General features: G+C 44.3%; 1 protein-coding gene across 3 annotated transcripts in view; it reads right to left on the bottom strand.

The window, feature by feature from the left end:
* The window catches only part of mgaa (MAX dimerization protein MGA a), a 106651-nt gene extending 86978 nt beyond the window's left edge, over positions 1-19673 (bottom strand). The window contains exons 1-3 of one of the 3 annotated variants that reach the window (XM_073040318.1): positions 17343-17667; positions 15455-15567; positions 6590-7785 (exon numbers count right to left, since the gene is read on the bottom strand). In XM_073040318.1, the coding sequence (XP_072896419.1) occupies positions 6590-7686 (1097 nt within the window). In that variant the 5' untranslated portion in view covers positions 7687-7785; positions 15455-15567; positions 17343-17667. Of the gene's footprint in view, positions 1-6589; positions 7786-15454; positions 15568-17342; positions 17668-18054; positions 18073-19252 lie in introns of those variants that run through there. The other 2 variants (XM_073040316.1, XM_073040317.1) reach the window with 2 other exon arrangements.
* Between the last annotated feature and the right edge of the window lie 1641 nt (positions 19674-21314).

The raw sequence follows: 21314 nt of genomic DNA, 5'->3' as shown, positions 1-21314 counted from the left end.
CTGGTGAAGGCCAGTGGGCCAAATACCTTGATTACCCTGTCTACTTGCAATGCTACATTTAGTGAACAATGTACTATTCAATAACATTCTTGGATCTCTCTATCCCATAGCTCTCTCTAGTGCCCTACCATTCACTATTTAAGTCCTACCCCAGTTTGAAATGGTGTAACTAATATTTACCAAATACAAAAGACATTTGCCAATTCCCAGCCCACATGCCTATCTAATTAAGATCCCCCTGTAATTTTTCATAACTTTCTGCATTAACTCTATACCACCACCTACTTTATTATCATTTGGAAACTTAACAATCATCCCTTGTGCAGTCACATCTAAATAATTTATGCAAGTTATCAACAACAAACATCCCAGCACTCACCCTGTGGCACACCACTAGACAAAGACCAGAGAGAAAACCCTTGATGATCTGCCTTTGTTTACACCAGAGTCAATTACAAATCTAATCCACTATCTCCCCATGGGTCTCATGACATCTAAACTGTCATAAAGGAACCTGTCAAAGTCTTTGCCAAAGTCCAGAGGCAACACCAAGAGATTTGTCAGACACGACTTCCGATGCAAAAGCAATGACGACTGTTGCAAATCAGACCTTGTTTCTCCAAATGTTCGTAGTTCTCAGAAACAATTTAGTCACCACTGTCAGTCTCACAGACTTGCATTTTCTTACCCTTTTTAAACAATGTTATGACATTAGCCACATTTCTGGCCTGGAGAACCTTACCAGTGGCCAGAGATAAAACAAAAATCTCTGCAAGGACCCCTACAATTTCTTCTTGGAACTTGTGTGAAATGAGTGAACGCACCAGGTCAGGCCCCGGGGACCACCTTGATACTTTTAAGATGTCCAATTACCTTCTCCCTGGTCATTTCCATGTTGTCCAAACAATACTATTCAACTGCCTCATTCCCTTAGCTTCTATTATTTTCTCTACAGTAAAATCTCCAGAGAAATATTCACTTCGAATCACAAATTTAAAAACAAATTCATTTTGGAAGAAACTATCAAATTGATACTGGAAGAATGTACTATTGGAATTTTGAAGACAGCCATCTCCAAATTTGCCAGATTTTAAATTGTTTGTTTTCTACACTTAAACCGGGGAAGTCAATTACCTTCACAGTACCACATGCTAGAAGTGTTTAACGATCTAGCAGCCCAAAGGATTTGTAGTATCCTTTTGCAATTGAAACATCGTACATATGCGGGAAATAATCTCCCCATCCCATCATTCCTTCTTCGTCTTTACTACCCAAAGCTCCAGCTTACCGGGTCACACATAAAACAAGTTTGAAGCAAAACTGGTCCCTATTGCAGCGCATCCTTAAGACAATCATAACTTGAATTGTAGGTATTTTGCTGTTTTCACTGGGTGCCATATAAATACCCAATCGAAGTCACACAAAGAAAGAAACAAAACTGGGCATATTTGCTTTAATTGTTCATTATCATGATCTGCATGTCAATAAAGCTTTAAAACCTGATCTGCATGTTTCATGGATGATTGCTACTAGCTTTCACAGAACTACCAGATTATTTGTGTGCAGACCATGGGAACAGAGTCGATGCTGGAGAGCACAGGGGTACATTGGGGGTGGGACAATGCTACATATTTCACAGGTTTATTCTCTCAGCCTGACAGATGGAATAGGCTAAGAAAGCCTCTCGATGAGGAGGCTTGGGGTCACACGCAATCTATGGGAGTATCAGACATAGACTGATGGATATGTAAAGGGCAGTAAGCAGTCCATAGATTTGAATGGAGTATTGACAACACATATTTTCAATAAAAATTAAAGAGGTTGCTTCTAAGCATTTAAAAATAAATAAAATACCGTAGATGTCGGATTATAAGCCGCTACTTTTTTCCCACATTTTGAACAGCTTTGAACTCTGCGGCCTTTAATACGGTGCGGCTAATGCATGGTTTTTTTCATGCCGCCAAAAACATTTTGCCTCGTAACAGTAGGCCAATAAAATTGATGAGTAGTTCACAGAGGTCCAATGAAATTGTACGATAAATCAAGCGCACTTTCACAATTAAATTATTGTAAATCAGTCATTTGTACTCACCCTCATCAACATGGAAAACACTCGAAGAAAAGCATTGTGCTGCCTTTATGGCAGTTATTTAGTTTATAATATTTTCGCTTAGTAATTCATTTTCTAGTTAAAGTTAGAAGTGTTTTAACTATATTTGTTTTCTGTACTACATCGCGGGATGCTATGACGTCACACCCGGTTTCGCCGCGTCTTGTGGGAAAATGCCAGTTTGCGATAAACGGGAAGGAGGGGGGGAGCGCATTACGCGAGCGGCATTGGATCTGAGCGAACGCTGCTTTTAAGTTAAAGGCGATCAATAACTTTTCCTGGTAGGCTGCAGTATATATATTTTTTACCAGTCGTTAGGAGATATTGGAATGTTGTTCAGTAAAAAAGTATACGCAACGTATATTTAAAAGTAGCCGCGTTACAGGCACGGTTCGAAAAAAAGCATTTGCAATATGTATTTGTTTATGTTACCATATGGATTTAATTAAAAGTTTAAAAATCCTCACGTGTAATATCTTTCTGTGTAAATATCTCATATTACAACGTGGGACACCTGCGGCCGAAAATCCGGTGCGGCCTGTACAAGTAAAAAATTGACTTTCTTTCTAAAATTAGAGCCAGCGGCTTTTAATCAGGTGCGCTCTGTAGTCCGGAATCTACGGTAATCCATTAATTCCCTAAGATGTAGGAGCAGAAATATACCACTTGGCCCATCGAGTCTTCTTGCCATTCCATCATGACTGATTTAGTATCGCCCTCAACCCCATTCTCCTGTCTTCTCCCCATAACCTTCAACTCCCTCACTAATCAAGAAGCTATCAACCTCCGCTTTAAATATATCCAATGACTTGACCTCCACAGCCATCTGTGGAAATGAATTCTACAGATTCGCTACCCTCTGGCTAAAGAAATTCCTCCTCATCTCTGCTGTAAAGGGATGTCCTTCTCTTCTGAGGCTGTGCCCTCCCCCACAATAGGAAACATCCTACTCGTGTTTACTCTATCTAGGTTTCAATGACATCCTTCCTCACTCTTTCAAACTCAGCAACTAGTACAGGTCCAGAGCCAAAGTGTCCTCACGTGTTAAATCTTTCATTTCTGAGAATATGTTAACACCTTTTCATTCTCGTGAACCTTCTCTGGCCCTCTGATGACAGACAGACATACTTTATTGATCCCGAAGGAAATTGGGTTTCGTTACAGCCGCACCAAGAATAGTGAAGAAATATAGTAATATAAAACCACAAATAATTAAATAATAATAATAATAATGCAAGCCATCCTTTCCCAGATACGGAGCCCAAAACTGCTTACAATACTCCAAGTGCAGTCTGATCAATGCCTTATAAAGCCTCAGCATTACATCCTTGCTTTTACATTCTAGCCCTCTCGAAATGAATACTAAACATTGCATTTGCCTTCCTTACCACTGACTCAACTTGCAAATTGGCTTTTAGGGATTCCTGCTTGAGGATTTCCAAGTCCTCTTGCACATCTGCTTTCTGAATGTTCTCACTCTTTTAGAAAACAGTCTACATCTTTATTTCTTCTACCAAAGTGTGTGACCATACAATTCCCAATATTTCACTTGCCATTTCTTTGCCCATTCTCCTAATCTGTTTAAGTCTTTCTGTAAATTCAATGTTTTCTCAACACTTCCTACCTCTCCAGCTATCATCGTATCGTCCACAAACTTGGCTACAAAGCTATCAATTCCGTCATTCAAATCATTGACATACTGTACAACTTGAAGCAGTCCCAACACCTACCCCTTCAAAACAACACTTGTCACCAGAAGCCAACAAGAAAATGCCCCCTTTATTCCACTGCTTGCCTCCTGCCAGTCAATTTTCTATCCATGCTAGTATCTTTCCTACGATTCCATGGGCTCTTATATTATTTAGCAACCTCATGTGTGGCAACTTATCAAAAGGCCTTCTGAAAATCCCAGTAAACAACATCCACAGACTCTTCGTCTATCCTGCCTATTATTTCCTCAAAGAACTTCAAAAGTTTTTCCAGTCCTCAGCTACCATTCCAGAATCTAGCGATTCTTCAAAGATCACTCTTTCTTTGTTCCTCATTACTAACTGTTCAGTGACATTTTCCAGTGGTACAATCTTTTGGTATTTTCGTTTATATTTTTGGCGAACTTAACTTCATATATCATATTTTCTCTCCTTATTGCTTTTATCACTTGCCTTCTGTTGAAAAGCTTCTGAATCCTGGATTTGGCACCCCACGGTAATACTGACATATCTGACTTCAGCTTCTCCTTCTCAAACTCAAAATTCATGCATGGTTCCTTGTTCTCAGTGTGATGTACTCATTTCTTGAGATATATTATTGAGGACTGTAAATGATAAACTTTTCATTTCTTTTTCAAGGATCAAGGTTCTTTGAAAAATCAACTTTATTTGCCATAAAAATGTACACGTATTAGGAATTTGTGGTGTACTGTATGTTGGTGTGACATGCAAACAAAAACAATAATATTCAACAATTGTAAGAATAAAAAAAATGTAAAAAATAAACTTTGAGGTCAAGTACAGATATGGAATAAAAATGTTTATAAATACCAGCATGTATTTACAATGGAAAAATAAGTATAATAAGTAGCTTAAAGTATTTACAGTGCAGTACAGAAGAAACTTCTAAGATGGTGTGAGGTTTTAGTTTTAATCTCCCTATGGCGCTTTCCAGAAGGGAGCTTTTGGATAGGGCAATTTGCTGGGTGGGTAGTATCCGCAATAACTTTTCCTCCCACTTCTTTGCCCTGTTCTGCAGTGATGGCAGATTGCAGCCAATGGCCTTTTCAGCTGATCCGATAGCTCATTGTAGTTTTTGTAAACTGAGAGGATACTGCAACAAACCAGACAGTAATGGCTGATGTGAAGATGTTCTCTATGATACCAATGTAGAATTGCACTGGTATTTTCTGGGGAAGATGGAATTTTACCAACTGCCAAGCCTTTTTCTTAATGAGAGGTATCACTGCCCCACAAGGTTCTGCCCAAGTACCTGAATGACAAACCAGTGCTAACTGTTGAGTTGTTGATGATGAGTGGGTGGAGAGGAAGCATATTTCTCCTGAAGTCGATATGAGTCTCTGCGATTGAGGGCATTCAGCTCTAAATTGTTATGATTGCACCAGGACACTAGCTTGTTAACTTACAGATGATACTTGGATTCAGTGCCTCTGGTGATTAGTCCTATGACAGTGGTGTCATCTGCAAACTTATCAATTTAACAGACGACATCAGTAGTGCATAGCAAAAATAGGAGAAGGGAGAGAACACACCTGTGGTGCGCCAGTACAAGGTGAGCAGATAAGGATATGTGCATATCTAGTCTCGCATACTGCCTTCTGTCAGAAAGTTTGAGATCCACATGCACAAACATCCTTACAAATTCACTTTGTAATTAAACTGAGCTGTACATACTGATGAAGTACTCATTTGCAGGAATTACAACAGGGAAATGAAGACATACTCTTCTAAATAAGTTCGAAGTTCTTCTTATGTGCAGTTTACAAATAAAAGAGCAAATGGATCAAATTTCTAGACAATTTCAAGTCCATGTGGAAAATGATATTTATGTGGTGGGAATAGTTGACACTAGAAAACCATGCAGTATATTTAAAACCTTAGCTCCCTATTTAACCTGAGATGCATCTTCCAAAGAATTTGAAAGAGAAACTCGAATTTCTTCAGAATTTGTTGTTACTAATTTTAGTAAGGGCCAATATGAAAAGCAATGTAGGAAGAAAGCCACACTCAGGTTGGAGGAACAACACCTTATATACCAGCTGGGTAGCCTCCAACCTGATGGCATGAACATTGACTTCTCTAACTTCCGTTTATGCCCCTCCTCCTCTTCTTACCCCATCCCTGACATATTTAGTTGTTTGTTTTTTCCTCTCTCTCTGCCCATCACTCTGCCTGTGCTCCATCTCCCTCTGGTGCTCCCCACCTCCTTTCTTTCTCCCGAGGCCTCCCGTCCCATGATCCTTTCTCTTCTCCAGCTCTGTATCACTTTTGCCAATCACCTTTCTAGCTCTTAGCTTCACCCCACCCCCTCCGGTCTTCTATCATTTCGCATTTCCCCCTCCCCCCACTACTTTCAAATCTCTTAGTATCTCTCCTTTCAGTTAGTCCTGACGAAGGGTCTCGGCCCAAAACGTCGACAGTACTTCTCCCTATATGCTCTATGTTCTCTCAGTGCTGCCTGGCCTGCTGTGTTCCACCAGCATTTTGTGTGTGTTGTAGGAAGAAAGTGCCAGTTATCAAAATGCTCCAGAGTGCCTTTTGAAGAACGTACACAAAATGCTGGAGGAATTCAGCAAGCCAGACAGCATCTATGGAAGGAATAAACAGTTGACGTTTTGGGCCAGTGCTTTCTGAAGACATATTGTTGTCACCAATATAGATAAATTTGTTGCCAGAGTAGACAAATTTGAAAATGTTAAAGTCGGGGGTAAAGCAGATTTGCTGCATTCATTGAAAATCCTTTGCTTACCTCTCAGTTGATCTCTTCTTCATGTTACTTTTTTCTCCACAAGGATTGTTTATTTTTGGCATGTCTTCTTCCAGGAAATCTTCATCCTCAGTGTTAGATAAACCACCATCCAAACTGGAGTTTGGAAATGTATGGGTATTACCTTGCTTTTTTCTGTGTTCAGACTCTTCCTCAGTTTTGAATCTTAAATGCTCACTGGATTCAGTTGCAACACTGCTGCATGAGGCAGAATCATCACTGCAATCAGCATCCATCGATTCACTGCCTTGGTGCCTCAGCTCTCGCATTGGCCTACTGTTCAGCCCTTCGTCCCGAAAACCCTTTGCAAATGGATTGAAGTCTATTTTCAACTGAGTGATCCTCATGTTCTGATAAGCAGTTACAGCCACAAACTCCGTCTGTGGAAAAGTGAAGGTGTGCACATTTGGGCCACTGAGGGAAATTACATCAGTTGACTTGTCAGCAGAGATGATATGCAAACGTGGCAGGTACCGGTGCATGGAATGAAGGATGATGTGACCTTCTTGATCTAAAGTATTATTGGTAAGTTTCAATTTATGAAAGGATATGGGTTGCCTCATCCAGTAGCTCCCACTGGAAGGTGAATTGGGATGAATGTACACCCTTCCAAGAACATGAGGTTCTGCTTTACCATTTAGTTCCCACCACTGACCATTCCATTTGTAGCGCTGGTTGTCAACAGGAGCAATATCCATTACCAAGATGTACTTCTTCAAAGGATCTAGGCCCAAGAGGCAGAATCTGCAGTAGGGGAACATGCGCCGGCCACGTTTTGTTAGAACCATCTCGGTGCCATGCTTGTAAAATTGATTCCACATTTCCTGGTTCTCTAAAGTGACACAAACATTCCCAGAATGGCACTCAAATGGATGACTGGCTGTCCCTGGCATCAATCTGTTACTTTTTTCCAGAAGGCAACCAATACCCCCAAGTTCTTGCTTTGCCACGACCATGCTGCGTTCAGTACCACTACTGCCACCAGCCTTCTTAACAAGGACAAAGTATGCAGCAGGTGTGCCAGAGTTTGCTGGGGCATTACTCTCTTGTTCTGTGTGTTCTGGCTGCTGTTTCTCCATGTTCTTTTAAGGTTAAAAATCAAAGAGAGAAAGCGAGAGAGAGGAAACGAGTAAAAGATATCCAAAACTGTCGTCAAGAGAGGCCCATAAGATACCACCCTGTAAAACACAAACAAAAACATATATCAAATAAAGTTTCAATAGCACCTCACAATCTCTCTACTGTATATCAATGATAGAATCCCACAATCTCAAGTTTCAGAAGAACTCCATCTCTCAACTCAAAAGTATTAAATTATCCGCGCCATATAATGATGAATCCTGATAATTAAATAAGTTTCTAGCAGAGAATGAAAATTAATCAGTTTCCTATCTACAGTCAAGTCAAAATCAAGTCAACTTTATTGTCATTTAACTACATATGTGTCTATAACATAGCTGACTATATAACATATAGAAATCAGACCACGTTTCTCTGAATCAGGGTGTAAAGCAGTGGTACACATAACACACAATAACTTATGAAGGCAAGGATAAAATCTACAGATGAATTACACATATATAACAAACTAAAGTGCATAAATTAAATCTCATATGGAACAGATTAGCCAGTGACATTTTGAAGGCGATGCGGCAGGGAGTTCAGAACCTTAATGGCCTGGGGGAGGAAATTGTTTCCCATCCTGACCATTCTTGGTTTTTATGCATTGGTGTCAGCTGTTAGATGGTAGAAAGTCAAAAAGAGGATGCTGGATGGATGGGTGGGAGCCTTAATAATATTAAAGGGCCCTGTGTATGCAGCGCCCCTAATAACCATCTCCAATGGATGGTAGGGAGACCCATATGACATTACTTCCTACAAAGCGAAACCCAATAGCATGAATGGCAGCGATGCTTCACTACCAGATGAACTCAATGGCTTCTATGCACACTATGAAAGGGAGAACACAACCACAGCTGTGAAGATCCCTGCTGCATCTGATGACTCTGTTATCTCTGACTCAGAGGCCAATGTTAGGCTGTCTTTAAAGAGAATGAACCCTCGTAAGGTGGAAGGTCCAGATGGAGTACCTGGTAAGGTTCTAAAAACCTGTGCCAACCAACTAGTGGGAGTATTCAAGGACATTTTCAACCTCTCACTGCTATGGGTGGAAGTTCCCACTTGCTTCAAAAAGGCAACAATTATACCAGTGCCTAACAAGAATAATGTGAGCTGTCTAAGTGACTATCGCCCAGTAGCACTCACATCAACAGTGATGAAATGCTTTGAGGTTGGTCATGACTAAATTGAACTCCTGCCTCAGCAAGGACCTGGACCCGCTGCCATTCACCTATCACCACAATAGGTCAACAGCAGACGCAATCCAAATGTCTCTCCTCACGGCTTTAGACCACCTGGACAACACAAGCACCTATGTCAGGATGCTGTTCAACAACTTTAGTTCAGCATTTAATACCAACAATCCCACAATCCTGATTCAGAAGTTGCAGAACCTGGGCCTCTGTATTTCCCTCTGCAATTGGATCCTCAACTTCCTATCCGAGAGATCACAATCTGTGCGGGTTGTTGACAACATATCCTCCTTGCTGACGATCAACGATGGCGCACTTCAGGGGTATGTGCTTAGCCCACTGCTCTACTCTCTATATACACATGACCAGGCATAGCTAAAATACCATCTATAAATTTGCTGACGATACAGCCATTGTTGGTAGAATCTCAGGTGGTGATGAGACAGTGTACAGGAGCGAGTTATGGAGTGGTGCCACAGCAACAACCTGGCACTCAACGTCAGTAAGACAAAAGAGCTGATTGTGGACTTCAGGAAGGATAAGACGAAGGAACACATACCAATCCTCATAGAGGGATCAGAAGTGGAGAGAGTGAGCAGTTTCAAGTTCCTGGGGGTTAAGATCTAACCTGGTCCCAACATATCAATGTAGTTATAAAGACAGTGGCTATACTTCATTAGAAGTTTGAAGAGATTTGGCATATCAACAAATACACTCAAAAACTTATATAGATGTACTGTGAACAGCATTCTGACAGGCTGCATCACTATCTGGTACTGGGGGAGGGGCTACTGCACAGGACCGAAAGAAGCTACAGAGGGTTATAAATCTAGTCAGCTCCATCTTGTCCATCTTGGGTACTAGCCTACAAAGTACCCAGGACATCTTCAGGGAGTAGTGTCTCAGAAAGGCAGCATCCATTATTAAGGACCTCCAGCACCCAGGGCATGCCCTTTTCTCACTGTTACCATCAGGTAGGAGGTACAGAACCTGAAGCCACACACTCAGTGATTCAGAAACAGCTTCTTTTCCTCTGCCATCCGATTTCTAAATGGACATTGAACGCTTGGACACTACCTCTTTTTTTAAATATACAGTATTTTTGATTTTTGCATGTTTAATCTATTCAATATACGTATACTGTAATTGATTTACTTATTGAGAACCATGAACGTATGGTCAAAGGAAGTGGACAGCATTCACAAGACTGCTTTGAATCAGTGGACTGGACAATATCCAGGGACACATATGTCACAATTGTCACAGACTTCATCAAGACCTATATGGTTCAGTATGTGCCTCTGAGAACATACTGGACATACCCAAACCAGAAGCCATGCATGAACCATGAGATTTGCAATCTGCTGAGGACTAGATCTAGGACATTCCAGAACTCTGCAAGGAATCTAGGTATAACCTCAGAAAGGCAATCTCAAGGGCAAGCAAAAAACAATTCCAAGTGAAGTTAGAAACAGAATCGGTTGCATGCCAGCTATGGCAGGGTAAGCAGGCCATCACTTCCAACAAGGTGAAACTTAACATAAGTGACTGACAATTCACTCCCAGTTGAGCTCAACACCTTTTACGCATGCTTTGAAAGAGAAAATAAAATTACGCCTGTGTGAATCCCTGCACCATTTGACAACCCTGCAATATCTGTGTCAGAGCTGATGTCAGGCCCTGATGGCGTACCTGTTAGGGCTCTGAAAACCTGTACCAACCAACTGGCAGGAGTGTTCAAGGACTTCTTCAGTCTCTCAGTGCTGCAGTCAGATTCCCAATTGCTTCAAAATGACATCAATCATATCAAGTTGCCCAAGAGAGGCAGGGTGATCTGCTTCAACGACTATCACCCAACTGAACTCACATCTACTGTGATGAAGAGCTTTGAGAAGTTGATTGTGGTTCAAATTAACTCTTGCCTAATCAAGGATCTGGACCCACTGCAATTAGCCTATTGCTACAATAGGTCCACAACAGATGCAATCTCACTGGTCTTTGACCATCTGGACAACGATACCTACGTCAGCTGCTAACTTTGTGTTCAATACCATCACCCCCTCAGTAGTAATCAACAAGTGTCAAAACCTGAACATGTTTACTTCCCTCTGTAAATGGATCAATGACTTCTTTAATCAGGAGGACGCAGTATATGCAGATTGAAAGTAACATCTCTCCCTCACTGACAATCAACACAGGTACACCCACTGCACTACTCCCTACCCTAGTGGTCACCAACCTTTTTAAGCCCAAGATCCCCTACCTCTGCCTTAGTTAAAAGCAAGATCGACCCCAGATCAATTAGTTACACGCATGCGCACCAGGGCAGAAAAGACTGGAAGTAAAACTCCGCAACCCGTAAGTAGAAATAATGTATAAACACCAGGGGTACCCACCCTTTTTTTTGCACCGCGGACCTGTTTAATATTGAAAATATTCTTGTGCACCGGCCGATGGGGGGAGGGGGGGTGGTGTTAAACACGACGGGAATACAGCGATACTCGAAGCAGGTTCCTTATGCCCAGTCTATTCCGCAATTTAGTTTTCGCGGCTCTCGGCACTTAGCTTCTGTCCCGCGCTGCTCACGCTTTTTCTGCTGACAAAACTCAACGGGTTTGTCTTTAAGTGCTGGGTGCTTGGACTCAGGGTACCGAAGCAGTTTTGAGGGTTTCATTGCCTCACTGGACAGCCTCCCACCCGCCCACCCGCCGCCAGACACCTTGGCCAGGTGCGGTTGGTCATGAGTCGGGTGAGAGGACAAGGTCAGGGCCGGAGGTCCCCGTGCCGGGGCCGCGGTGGTCGCAGTCCAGACGGAGAGAGCGACCGACCAAGCGAGGAGTGCGACAGGGCGCCTGCCCGCCCCCCCCCCCCGTAGGATCTATCAACCAACAAAAGTTTGTTTCAGTAGATCGCAGCGCAGTAGCTGCTCTGATACTTACGAAAAGCTGAGCCCGAATTAGGTTGCCTGCGAATACTTTAGCACCGGGTTCCCCACGAACATTTGCTGCGTTAACAGGTTTAGAGGCAGCACTCTAGGCCAGTAGCGACGGCACTTCCTGCCGGCCGCCCGATGCCAACCAGTGATCCTTGGTGCGGAGGTATCACTGCAGTTAAGCAACTGATGACCTCGCGTGGGTTTATGTTCAACAGTGGGCATGACAGGGAATGAGGAAAGGTTCAGCTGACTCCTATCGTTTCCCCGCGGCCCGGTGGTTGGGGACCACTGAAGTACACTGTGTAGTGCGGGGGAGCTACACGCATGCACACTGGGCAGAAAGAACGGAACTAAAACTCCGCAACCCAGAAACAATCTCTCAACAGTATTTGTGTATTTATTTTTCTTTTTTTTTCAGGATCTACTGGGAAAGTCTCAAAGATCGACGGGTTGGCAACCACTACTCTACACACAACTGTGTAGCTAGGCACATCTCAAAGCCAGCTATAAATTTACAGATGACATTACTGTTGTCAGCAGAATCTCAGATGGCAACAAACAGGCATACAGGAGTGAAACAGATTGGCTGGTTGAGTGGTGTCTCAAGAACAACCTTGCATTCAATGTCGGTAAGATCAAGGATTGAGTCATGAAGAGGAAGCCAAGAGAACACACACATACACCAGTCCCCATCAAAGGGTCAGCAGTGTAAAAGATGAGCAGGTTCAAGTTCCTGGTTGTCAATGTCTCTGAAGAATTTTCCTGGGCCCAACATATTGATGCAATTACAAGGAAAACATGTTAGTGGCTGTATTTCATTAAGAGTTTGAGGAAATTTGGCAAGTCAAAGACTCCAGCAACTTTCTACAGATGCACAGTAGAGCACTGGTAGCATCACTGATATGGAAGCATCATAGCACAGGATTGGAAAAAGCTGCAGTGAGTTGTAAACTCAGCTAACTCCATCATGGGCACTAGCCTCTCCACCATCGAGGATATCTTCAAAAGGTGATGACTCAAAAAGGCAGCATCTATCGTTAAGGACACCCCACCACCACATGGTCTTTCTCATTACTGCCAAAGAGATCACACTGGAGCTTGAAGAAACATACTCAATGTTTTTGGAACCTCTTCTTCCCCTCTGCCATCAGACTCTGAATGGACAATTAACCCATGAACACTACTTCACAATTTTGTTCTCTTGCCCTACATATTTAGCTATCTATCTTATTATAATGTATAATGTGTTACTCTGCACTGCTCGAAGTTCAAAGTATGTACAGTTGGAAGAGAAAGTTTGAGAACCCTTTGCAATTACCTGATTTTCTGCATTAGTTACTCATAAAAACATGGTCTGATCTTCATCTAAGTCATGATAATAAACAATTGCACTTCTTGTCAACACTGAGCACACCACTTAAACAATCACAGTCTAGGTTAAAAAAAAAGTATGTAAACCTCTGGGGTAATGCTTTCTACAAAAGCTATTTGAAGTCTGGTGTTCCAATCAACGAGACTAGACTGGGGTGTGGGTCGTAGAAGTGCTCTGCCTGAGGCAGCACGGTAGCGTAGTGGTTAGCACAATGCTTTACAGTACAGGTGATGCAGGTTTAATTCCCGCTGCAGCCTGCAAGCTGTTTGTGCATTCTCCCCGTGACTGCGTGGTTTCCTGCCACATTCCAGCAGATGAACTGATTGGTCATGGTAACTTGTCCCATGATTAGGATAGAATTAAGTTTGGGACTGCAGGGCAGGATGGCTCAAAGGGCCTGAAGAGCTCACTCCATGCTGCAACCCAGTAAATGAATGAATAAATAAATGAGACAAAGTCAGGTTACCGACAGAGCCTGTTCTCAAGAAAGATCCATCTGTGTGCACAATGCCTCAATCAAAACAATTTCCAGAACAATTGTACAGATGCATGAAGCTGGAAACCCTGAGTATTCATCAGTAAGAGGAAATTCAGTACTGTTGTTACTCTCCCTGGGAGTGGGGGTCCTGCAAATATCACACCAAGAGCACAATATGCAATGCTGAAAGAGATGAAAAAGAACCCAAGAGTAACAGCAAACGACCTGCAAAAAGCTCTAGAACTTACTCTGTTCATGTGTCCACTGAACAAGAATGGTGTTCACAGAAAGACACCATGGAGGAAACCAGTGCTCTCCAAAAAAAAACATTGCTGCATGTCTCAAGTTTGCAGAAGACCACCTGGATGTTCCACAACACTTCTGGGAACATGTTCTGTGGACAGATTCAAGACAAAAGTTGAACGTTTTGGTAGAAATGCACATTGCTATGTTTGGAGAAAAAAAGGGCACTGCACACCAACACCAAAACCTCATCCCAACTGTGAAGCATGGTGGAAGGAGGATCATGGTTTGGGCCTGCTTTGCTGCCTCAGGGCCTGGACAACTTGCCAATCGTTGACAGGACAATGAAATCAAAATTGTATCAAGAGATTTTACAGGATAGTGTCAGGGTAGCGGTCCGTCACCTAAAGCTTTATAGAAGTTGGATAATGCAACAAGACAATGATCCAAGAGTAAATCAACAACAGAATGGTTTAACAAGAAGAAAATTCTTGTTTTGGAATGGACAAGTTGGAGACCAGACGTTAACCCAATTGAGATGTTGAGGCATGACTTGAAGAGGGCTGTTCATGCAAGGTTATATACAAGGGTTCACATATGTTTTCCAGCATGGACTGTGAATGATTAAACAATATGTTCAATAAAAATATGAAAACTACAAGTGTTTGTATGTTATTAGTTAATGCAGATTGTGTTTGTGACTTAGATGAAGATCAGACCACATTTTTATGACTAATTAATGCAGAAATCCAGGTAACTGCAAAGAGTTCTCAAACTTTTTCTTGTAATTGTATACATTATACAATTTTGAGATTCCCTCCTAACAGTCAGCCACAAAACAAAGAAACCCAAAAGGAACCCATAAATACAGTCATACATCCAACGTGTGGAGAAAACAAATCATCCAAAGAATAACCACAACCAAATAGCATTCTGAACTTAAGTCCACAAAGAGAGTCCCACAGATCAGCACAGAACTGAGTACACTTTGAGGAGCAGCAATCTGAGCCAGCCCATTCCTTGCTTCGGCCACTGACACCCTGACATTTTCAATCTGGCCTGGTACCTAAACAGGCATCCAAATATTGGGTTCAATTGTCTGGATACACTCTGGGGCTGGATCCAACCACCTCGATTCGGCCCGTACCGACCTTTCCGATTCGGCCCAGTGCTTAAATCTCTGCCCCATCATCGAGTTCAGTCGTTTTAATACACTCTGGGGCCTGGACCCCACCATCTCGATTTGGCCCGTACCGACCTTTCCGATTCAGCCCAGTGCTTAAATCTCTGCCCCATCATCGAGTTCAGTCGTTTTAATACACTCTGGGGCCTGGACCCCACCACCTCAATTCGGCCCGTACCGACCTTTCCGATTCGGCCCAGTGCCGCTTAAAGCAATCTAACCTCAGGCTTTTCTCGCTCTCGGAGCCGAGCCAGCTGCCTCGCCTTAGTTCCGCCACATCGAATTGCCTCCAAGTCCAAAGGAAAGTTACAGACCATTACTTACGAACACCACTTGCCAGAAAAAGTGCGTATTTAGCAGTTTTCCTTGTTTCATTATCCACCAGCCAGAAGTTGCTGAGGTTCACCAATGCCATCTTAAAACGCAAGTTTACGATGCTACAAAACGACAAATGTCATGACACACATCAGTGATAATAAACTTTGTTATGATTCTGACTGTCAGATCTATGATTTAATTTTCCTAATTTATTATTCCAATTTTATCAACAAACATTTTGCAGAAAAGTAGCAAGAAACCCATTGTATTAAGTAGCCATTATGAGATTGCAAATGCTGGAAATCTGGAGCAACACACACAAAATGCTAGAAGATCTCAGTAAGTCAGGCAGCATCTATGGAGGGAAATGGACATTCAATGTTACGGGTGAAGAGCTTTTATCAAGACTGGAAAGAGGACAGTAGCCAGAATAAAAGGGTGGGGAGGAGAAACATGAATTGGAAGGTAATAGTAGGTAATAATAATCCAGGTCACGGGGGAAGGTAGATAGATAGGGTGGGAGGAGGGAATTGAGAGGGACAAATGTCTGAATAAGATAGAATCCATTAGGAGAGGGCAGAAGACAATGGAATAAAGGAAAGGGAAAGGGGAACCAAAGAGGAAGATGTGGGTTAGTCAGCAGGTGGTGAGGAAAGTAAGGGACACGGAAGGGAATGGTTACCAGAAGTTAGAGAAATCGTCTTCATAGTCTCCAATGATGTATCAACATTGACTTCTCCAACTTACATTCAGAGCTATTCCTCCATTTATTTTCCTGTAACATACTCTCTCCCACCAACCAACAAATGCCCCTATGATCTTTCTGTGACCCATCTGCACAAGCAATAATTTATTGCCACCGACCAGAACACCATTAGGACGCGGGTGGAAACTACAACACCCAAAGGAAACCAGCATAGAAAAGTGAGAACAGACAAAACCCCACACAGACTGCACCAGAGGTCAGGATCTAAACTGGAGTGTTGAAGTTGGTTTATGTGGCTTTTGATGAGGCTGCACTAGAAAGTTAAATCACAAAGGACTTAAAACGAGTTGCAAACTCGATCCAAAATTGGCGTGACAGTGGAAGGCAAACACTAATGGTGGATGAGTGCTTTACAGACTGAAAGGTAGTAACGAGTGGTCTACCTGTTGGGAAGAGGTACAGGAGCCTGAAGACAGACCCACAGTAAGTATTTTAGGAATGGCTTTGTGCCCTCCACCAGGTTTCTGAGTGGTGCATGAAGACTAGCACGTCGTGCACTTTTCTGTAACCTTTAGCAATTTTTATGGCTTGCACTCTAACACTGATGCAAAACAACACATTTGGTAACATATGTCAGCCATAATAAACCTGCTTATGATTCCACTCCACTCTTTTCCTCTACATTTTACCATTTACTGTACTTTCCCCTTCCCCTTTTTGCTCTCTCCAAATGTAATACTACTTCTGCTCACCTAACTAGTTCAATATTTTCCTGCAGCTCAGAAAATTTTTCCTTAGCTATTCATATCACAAGAATACTTGCAAAAAGTTAATCATAAACTTGACCAGTTGCACACAACGTCTTTTCCTTTAAAAATCCAGCTAATCCAGTGATTAAATACCTGGATTGGACCGAGTAAAACAATATGATAATGTAACAAAAGGGACTGCTTATTTTACAAATATAACTGTTGTAATTAAACACAATCTATTTCGAAATCACATAATTAAAATATTACATATTAAAACAGATAAACCTAAATGTCTCTTTCTATTTCAAGGTAATATTTACTACTATTTCCCGACACGTAAAGACACCGCAATTAGCAACCCACAACTCAACCCGCTCAGGCGTATGTCAATATTGTATACAAAGCTTTCAAATCATCCTTCTTGCTAAATACCTACTTCAATGTGCTGGACTCTCCGCGGTCTAAAGTTGGAGGCCTGCTAAATCGGTATAACAGGCACCGATTGTAATTGCACAGATCAGAGATAACATGTGGAGCCAGCATTGCACCCCTCGGAGGGGGCTGGACGCCCGAGAGAGATCGGCTCGATTTATCTTGCCTGGTTTAGGAAGGTTTGGTTTTACCGATCTTAGCGACGACTCAAACTCTGCTTGACTGGTTCCCCCATAACAACGGGAGGAGAATGGGTCGGTGCGGACCCTGAACCCGGAGCACATCCGCCGGTGTGCTCTCCGCACCGCTTCCTCCTCACCACGTGAACGTGAAATCGTTGCCGCCCCAGGCCGCTGCAATCGAGCTTCCCGATTTGATTTGGCGCCTTCCTCGATCCGCTCGGTCTCGGGGCTTTCATACCCCAACACCCCCCAGCACCCCGAACCTCCCCCGCTTCATCTCACGTCCTTCGGCTGTGCCATCTCCCCGCCACCCGTCGGGACCAGGATCACAGCAGCGGATAGCGCGGCCGAACGACCCCTGTCTTGGCAACATTGTTCGCCATGTATTCCAATACAGCAGCAGGGCGGAAGGGATGGGAAGTCCGAGATCTCCAGTACACCGATTCGTGAGAAAGCCGAACTGCGATGGGCCACTCGAAGTCTCCAATTCACACACCCACCATAACTTCCCAGCTGAATCGGGGATACACTTACCGGAGAGGCGTTCCCCTACCCCCCCCCCACCCCACCCCCCCGTGTCCTCATATTAGTCGGGGCAGGCAGTCTCCGGGTTTGCGTTCAATGCGAATGCGAATGGGAGGGGGAGGGTGGGGAGTGCTACTGGAAGAGTTCAGCAACAGCAAAACAGGGAGACAGCCTATCTTCCATCACACACAAAAAGAACACAAAACCAGGAGCGATAGCGCCAAATCGCGGGCCTTCCCGGTGATATCACAAGACGAAAAGCTGCTGGTGAAGTTAAAGGCAGTTTGTTTAAAAAGGCGATTTGACTCTATATTCGATATGGGAACGGCAACGGGCTGCCGTTTTGTGTCCGTGCAGTGACTAATGTTTTCACACGTGCCGAGAGAAGCACAACTGTGTCAGTTTACCTCGGGTTTCTTGCGTCACACCCGGGATTCCCCCCCCCCCACCAAATCTCCATCCGCGCTTTGCCCTCAACACAGCAAGTAACTTGTCTCTTCGATTTAACTGGGAGGCTAGAGTTCCCCCGTATTTACAACTGCGCACGATCTAAATTTGCAATGATTGTACATTCCCGCTTTGCTTTAATAATCTGTCACTGCATAATACTGTAAGCTCCGAACAGTAACCAGCAGCGTCGGTGATAGTGACAGATCAGCTGTCTACTGCGATGAGCACACCAAACTGAGCATGTTCTGCACACGTTCTTTTTGTTTTGGGATGTGAAGCCAGACTTCAAAAATGAGACTTACCCTCTCGCGAAGACAAGCCGCTGCTCTCGTCCGGTATCTGTAAACCCAGCCCATCAACAGCCCTCTGAACGATCAGTGTTAATCGTCCAGATTAAAAATAACACATCCACGGATATGCGCAGGCTTCGCCTTCGCCGCTTTCTTTCTTTAACCACGGTGCCTCGATGGTAATTCAGACCCTGAATGTGCACACCTGCTTTCCCTATAATGGCCGTGTGGGTATTGTTGCTCCGAAAACTCCCACCCCCACCCTCGCTCTCAGCGTGAATGGCTAGGGTTAGTCCCTTTGGAATACCCCGCAAACCCTTTCGCGAAAGTGAAGACTGCCTGCATGGCCTCCCTCAGTTCCCACAATCCCACGGCTGCAGAAAGGCGGTAACCTCTAGGTGCTAATTTCTGCAGCTCGCCCAACGTTCGCCATTATCGCAGATTTACTCCTCCCTACGCGGCATCACCTTCTCTCCCTTCCTCTGCTCTTCCACCTCGGCGCGATGCGATCGCCACCACTCTTCAGCCGACGGGCTCTGGGCGCCTGCCGCACGGCTCACCAGCTCGCCGCCTCTCGCACGCCATGCCGATCACGTGCTGCCCTCCCCACGGGCCCGGGCGCCCCAGCCGGAGCGGCCGGGTGAGTGCGGGGCGAGGGAGAGCTTGCGGCCGCACGGGTAATGGCGCCAGGCGTGCGTGTGAAAACCCAGGGCCTGCCCGGCATGCGGGTGCCCACCTCCTTCCCTCACGTGACCCTGTAAAGCGGGGTGCCGCGCCCCCGCGGGGAGACGGCCGTATCCTTTCGATCGGAAAGGTGTTATGCTTCAGCTTGGCTGCACGACCCAGGTGCCTTTCTTCCGCTCCAACATTCTGCGCGACCTAACAGCTGCAACGAGCCTGCGCGCTGACGCCGCTGCGCTCACCGAGCATGCGCCGGCCCCTCGCCTGGCGTCGCCGGTCGGCATTCCATTCCCACCACGCCTGCGCGGCGTGCTGACATTCCCCGTCGCCCGCGGCGGAGCATGCGCGGCGGCGGGTACTGCGCTTCGAAGAGGAGGCGGTGTCCCGGGATGGGGTGGGTGCCGGGGGGTCGCAGGGGCTCCGTGCGCCTAGGACAGGGCGGGCGTTGTTCGCGGGGTCTCGGTTCGCCAACACCAAGCCTACGATGGACACCCGCGGGGGCCGCCGTGAAGAAAGGCAATGGACTTCAATTGTTCCCACATCCCCACCTCTTGCTCAGCTTTCCCAGGCAGCTGGCTAAAGGCTCGCCACACTGAACAAGCAGAGCGGGAAGCAATGCAGTGAATGACTATGCAGTCGTGGCGCTGGAACGGTTCAACAGTACTGTATACTGCGGGCATAGTTTGCCCAGTGCTTCATAGTGTTAGAATAGGCAGACTCCACCCAGACTGTCAAAGCCACTGCAGAGATTTCCTAGGAAATAATTCCCAATCTTTCTAACGACATCTCGGCACTTTGAAATAATTGTGGAGCGCGTTGCCATTATGGATCACGAAAAGATCCAAAAAAAAGTATCTCGTTTTAACCTTGATCCTATTGTGTCCTTGTTTACAAGAAGGTTCCTTCATGGGGATATCTTCATAAAATCTACAATAATGTTCTGTAGGATCACTGTTGTTGTAACAATTGTAGCAGAAAAATAGATTGGAGCAAATTAGAAAGTGGTTCCGAACAACTCATCGTATACCTTCAAATAAACTTGTCATCGAAAAGGAATACCCTTTTGTAATGATATTGCTTGCAAAATGCTCGGTCTATTTTAGGAGGGCTTCATACTCCAAGGCAACATTGCAGCATGGAAATACGTCGTGGCGATTAAGTATTCTCCACTGACACCATTTTTTATGCCCCTGCTAACTACAGCTATGATGACAGTGGTTTTGATACTGAGTATTCGCGTCATAGAATAGGTTTCATCGTGTATGTTATTACAAGCTTTTTATGATATATAATATAAGAATGAGGAGGCCAGTCCGTTCTTATTTATTTATTTGGTGATAGAGCACAGAATCGGCCCTTTGGGCCACACTGCCCCAGCAATCCCTGACAAACCCGATTAACTCTAGCCTGATCACAGGACGATTTACAATGACCAATTAACCTACCCAGTCTTTGGACTGGAGGACCCGGAGAAAACCCACACATTCCACAGGGAGGACGTACAGAGACTCCTTACGGAACGGCGCCGGAATTGAACTCCAAACTCCGGAATACCCCGAGCCACAACAACGTCATGCTAACCGTTCTGCACCGAGGTTTCTTTGAGAATGCTTCAACAATCAATAAGTTGGTGGATGATCTATCTCAACTTCAATACTGCTTTCCCACTTTCTGCACACCTCAGCTGACTTGCAGTTATGAATCCCACAGCAAGGAAACCGACTTCATCCCAACTCATCCATACTGACCAGGATACCCATTTGCCTGCATTGGCCCACAGACCTTGGTGAACAAAACTCCTAAATACCCCACTGAGCAACTGGATGTTGGACTTCCTAACCAACAGAC

This window comes from Hemitrygon akajei, chromosome 3 (assembly GCF_048418815.1).
Source record: "Hemitrygon akajei chromosome 3, sHemAka1.3, whole genome shotgun sequence".
In the NCBI taxonomy this organism is placed as follows: Eukaryota; Metazoa; Chordata; class Chondrichthyes; order Myliobatiformes; family Dasyatidae; genus Hemitrygon; species Hemitrygon akajei.
The sequence above is the reverse complement of the archived record's forward strand: the minus strand, read 5'-3'. Positions and strand labels throughout refer to the sequence as shown.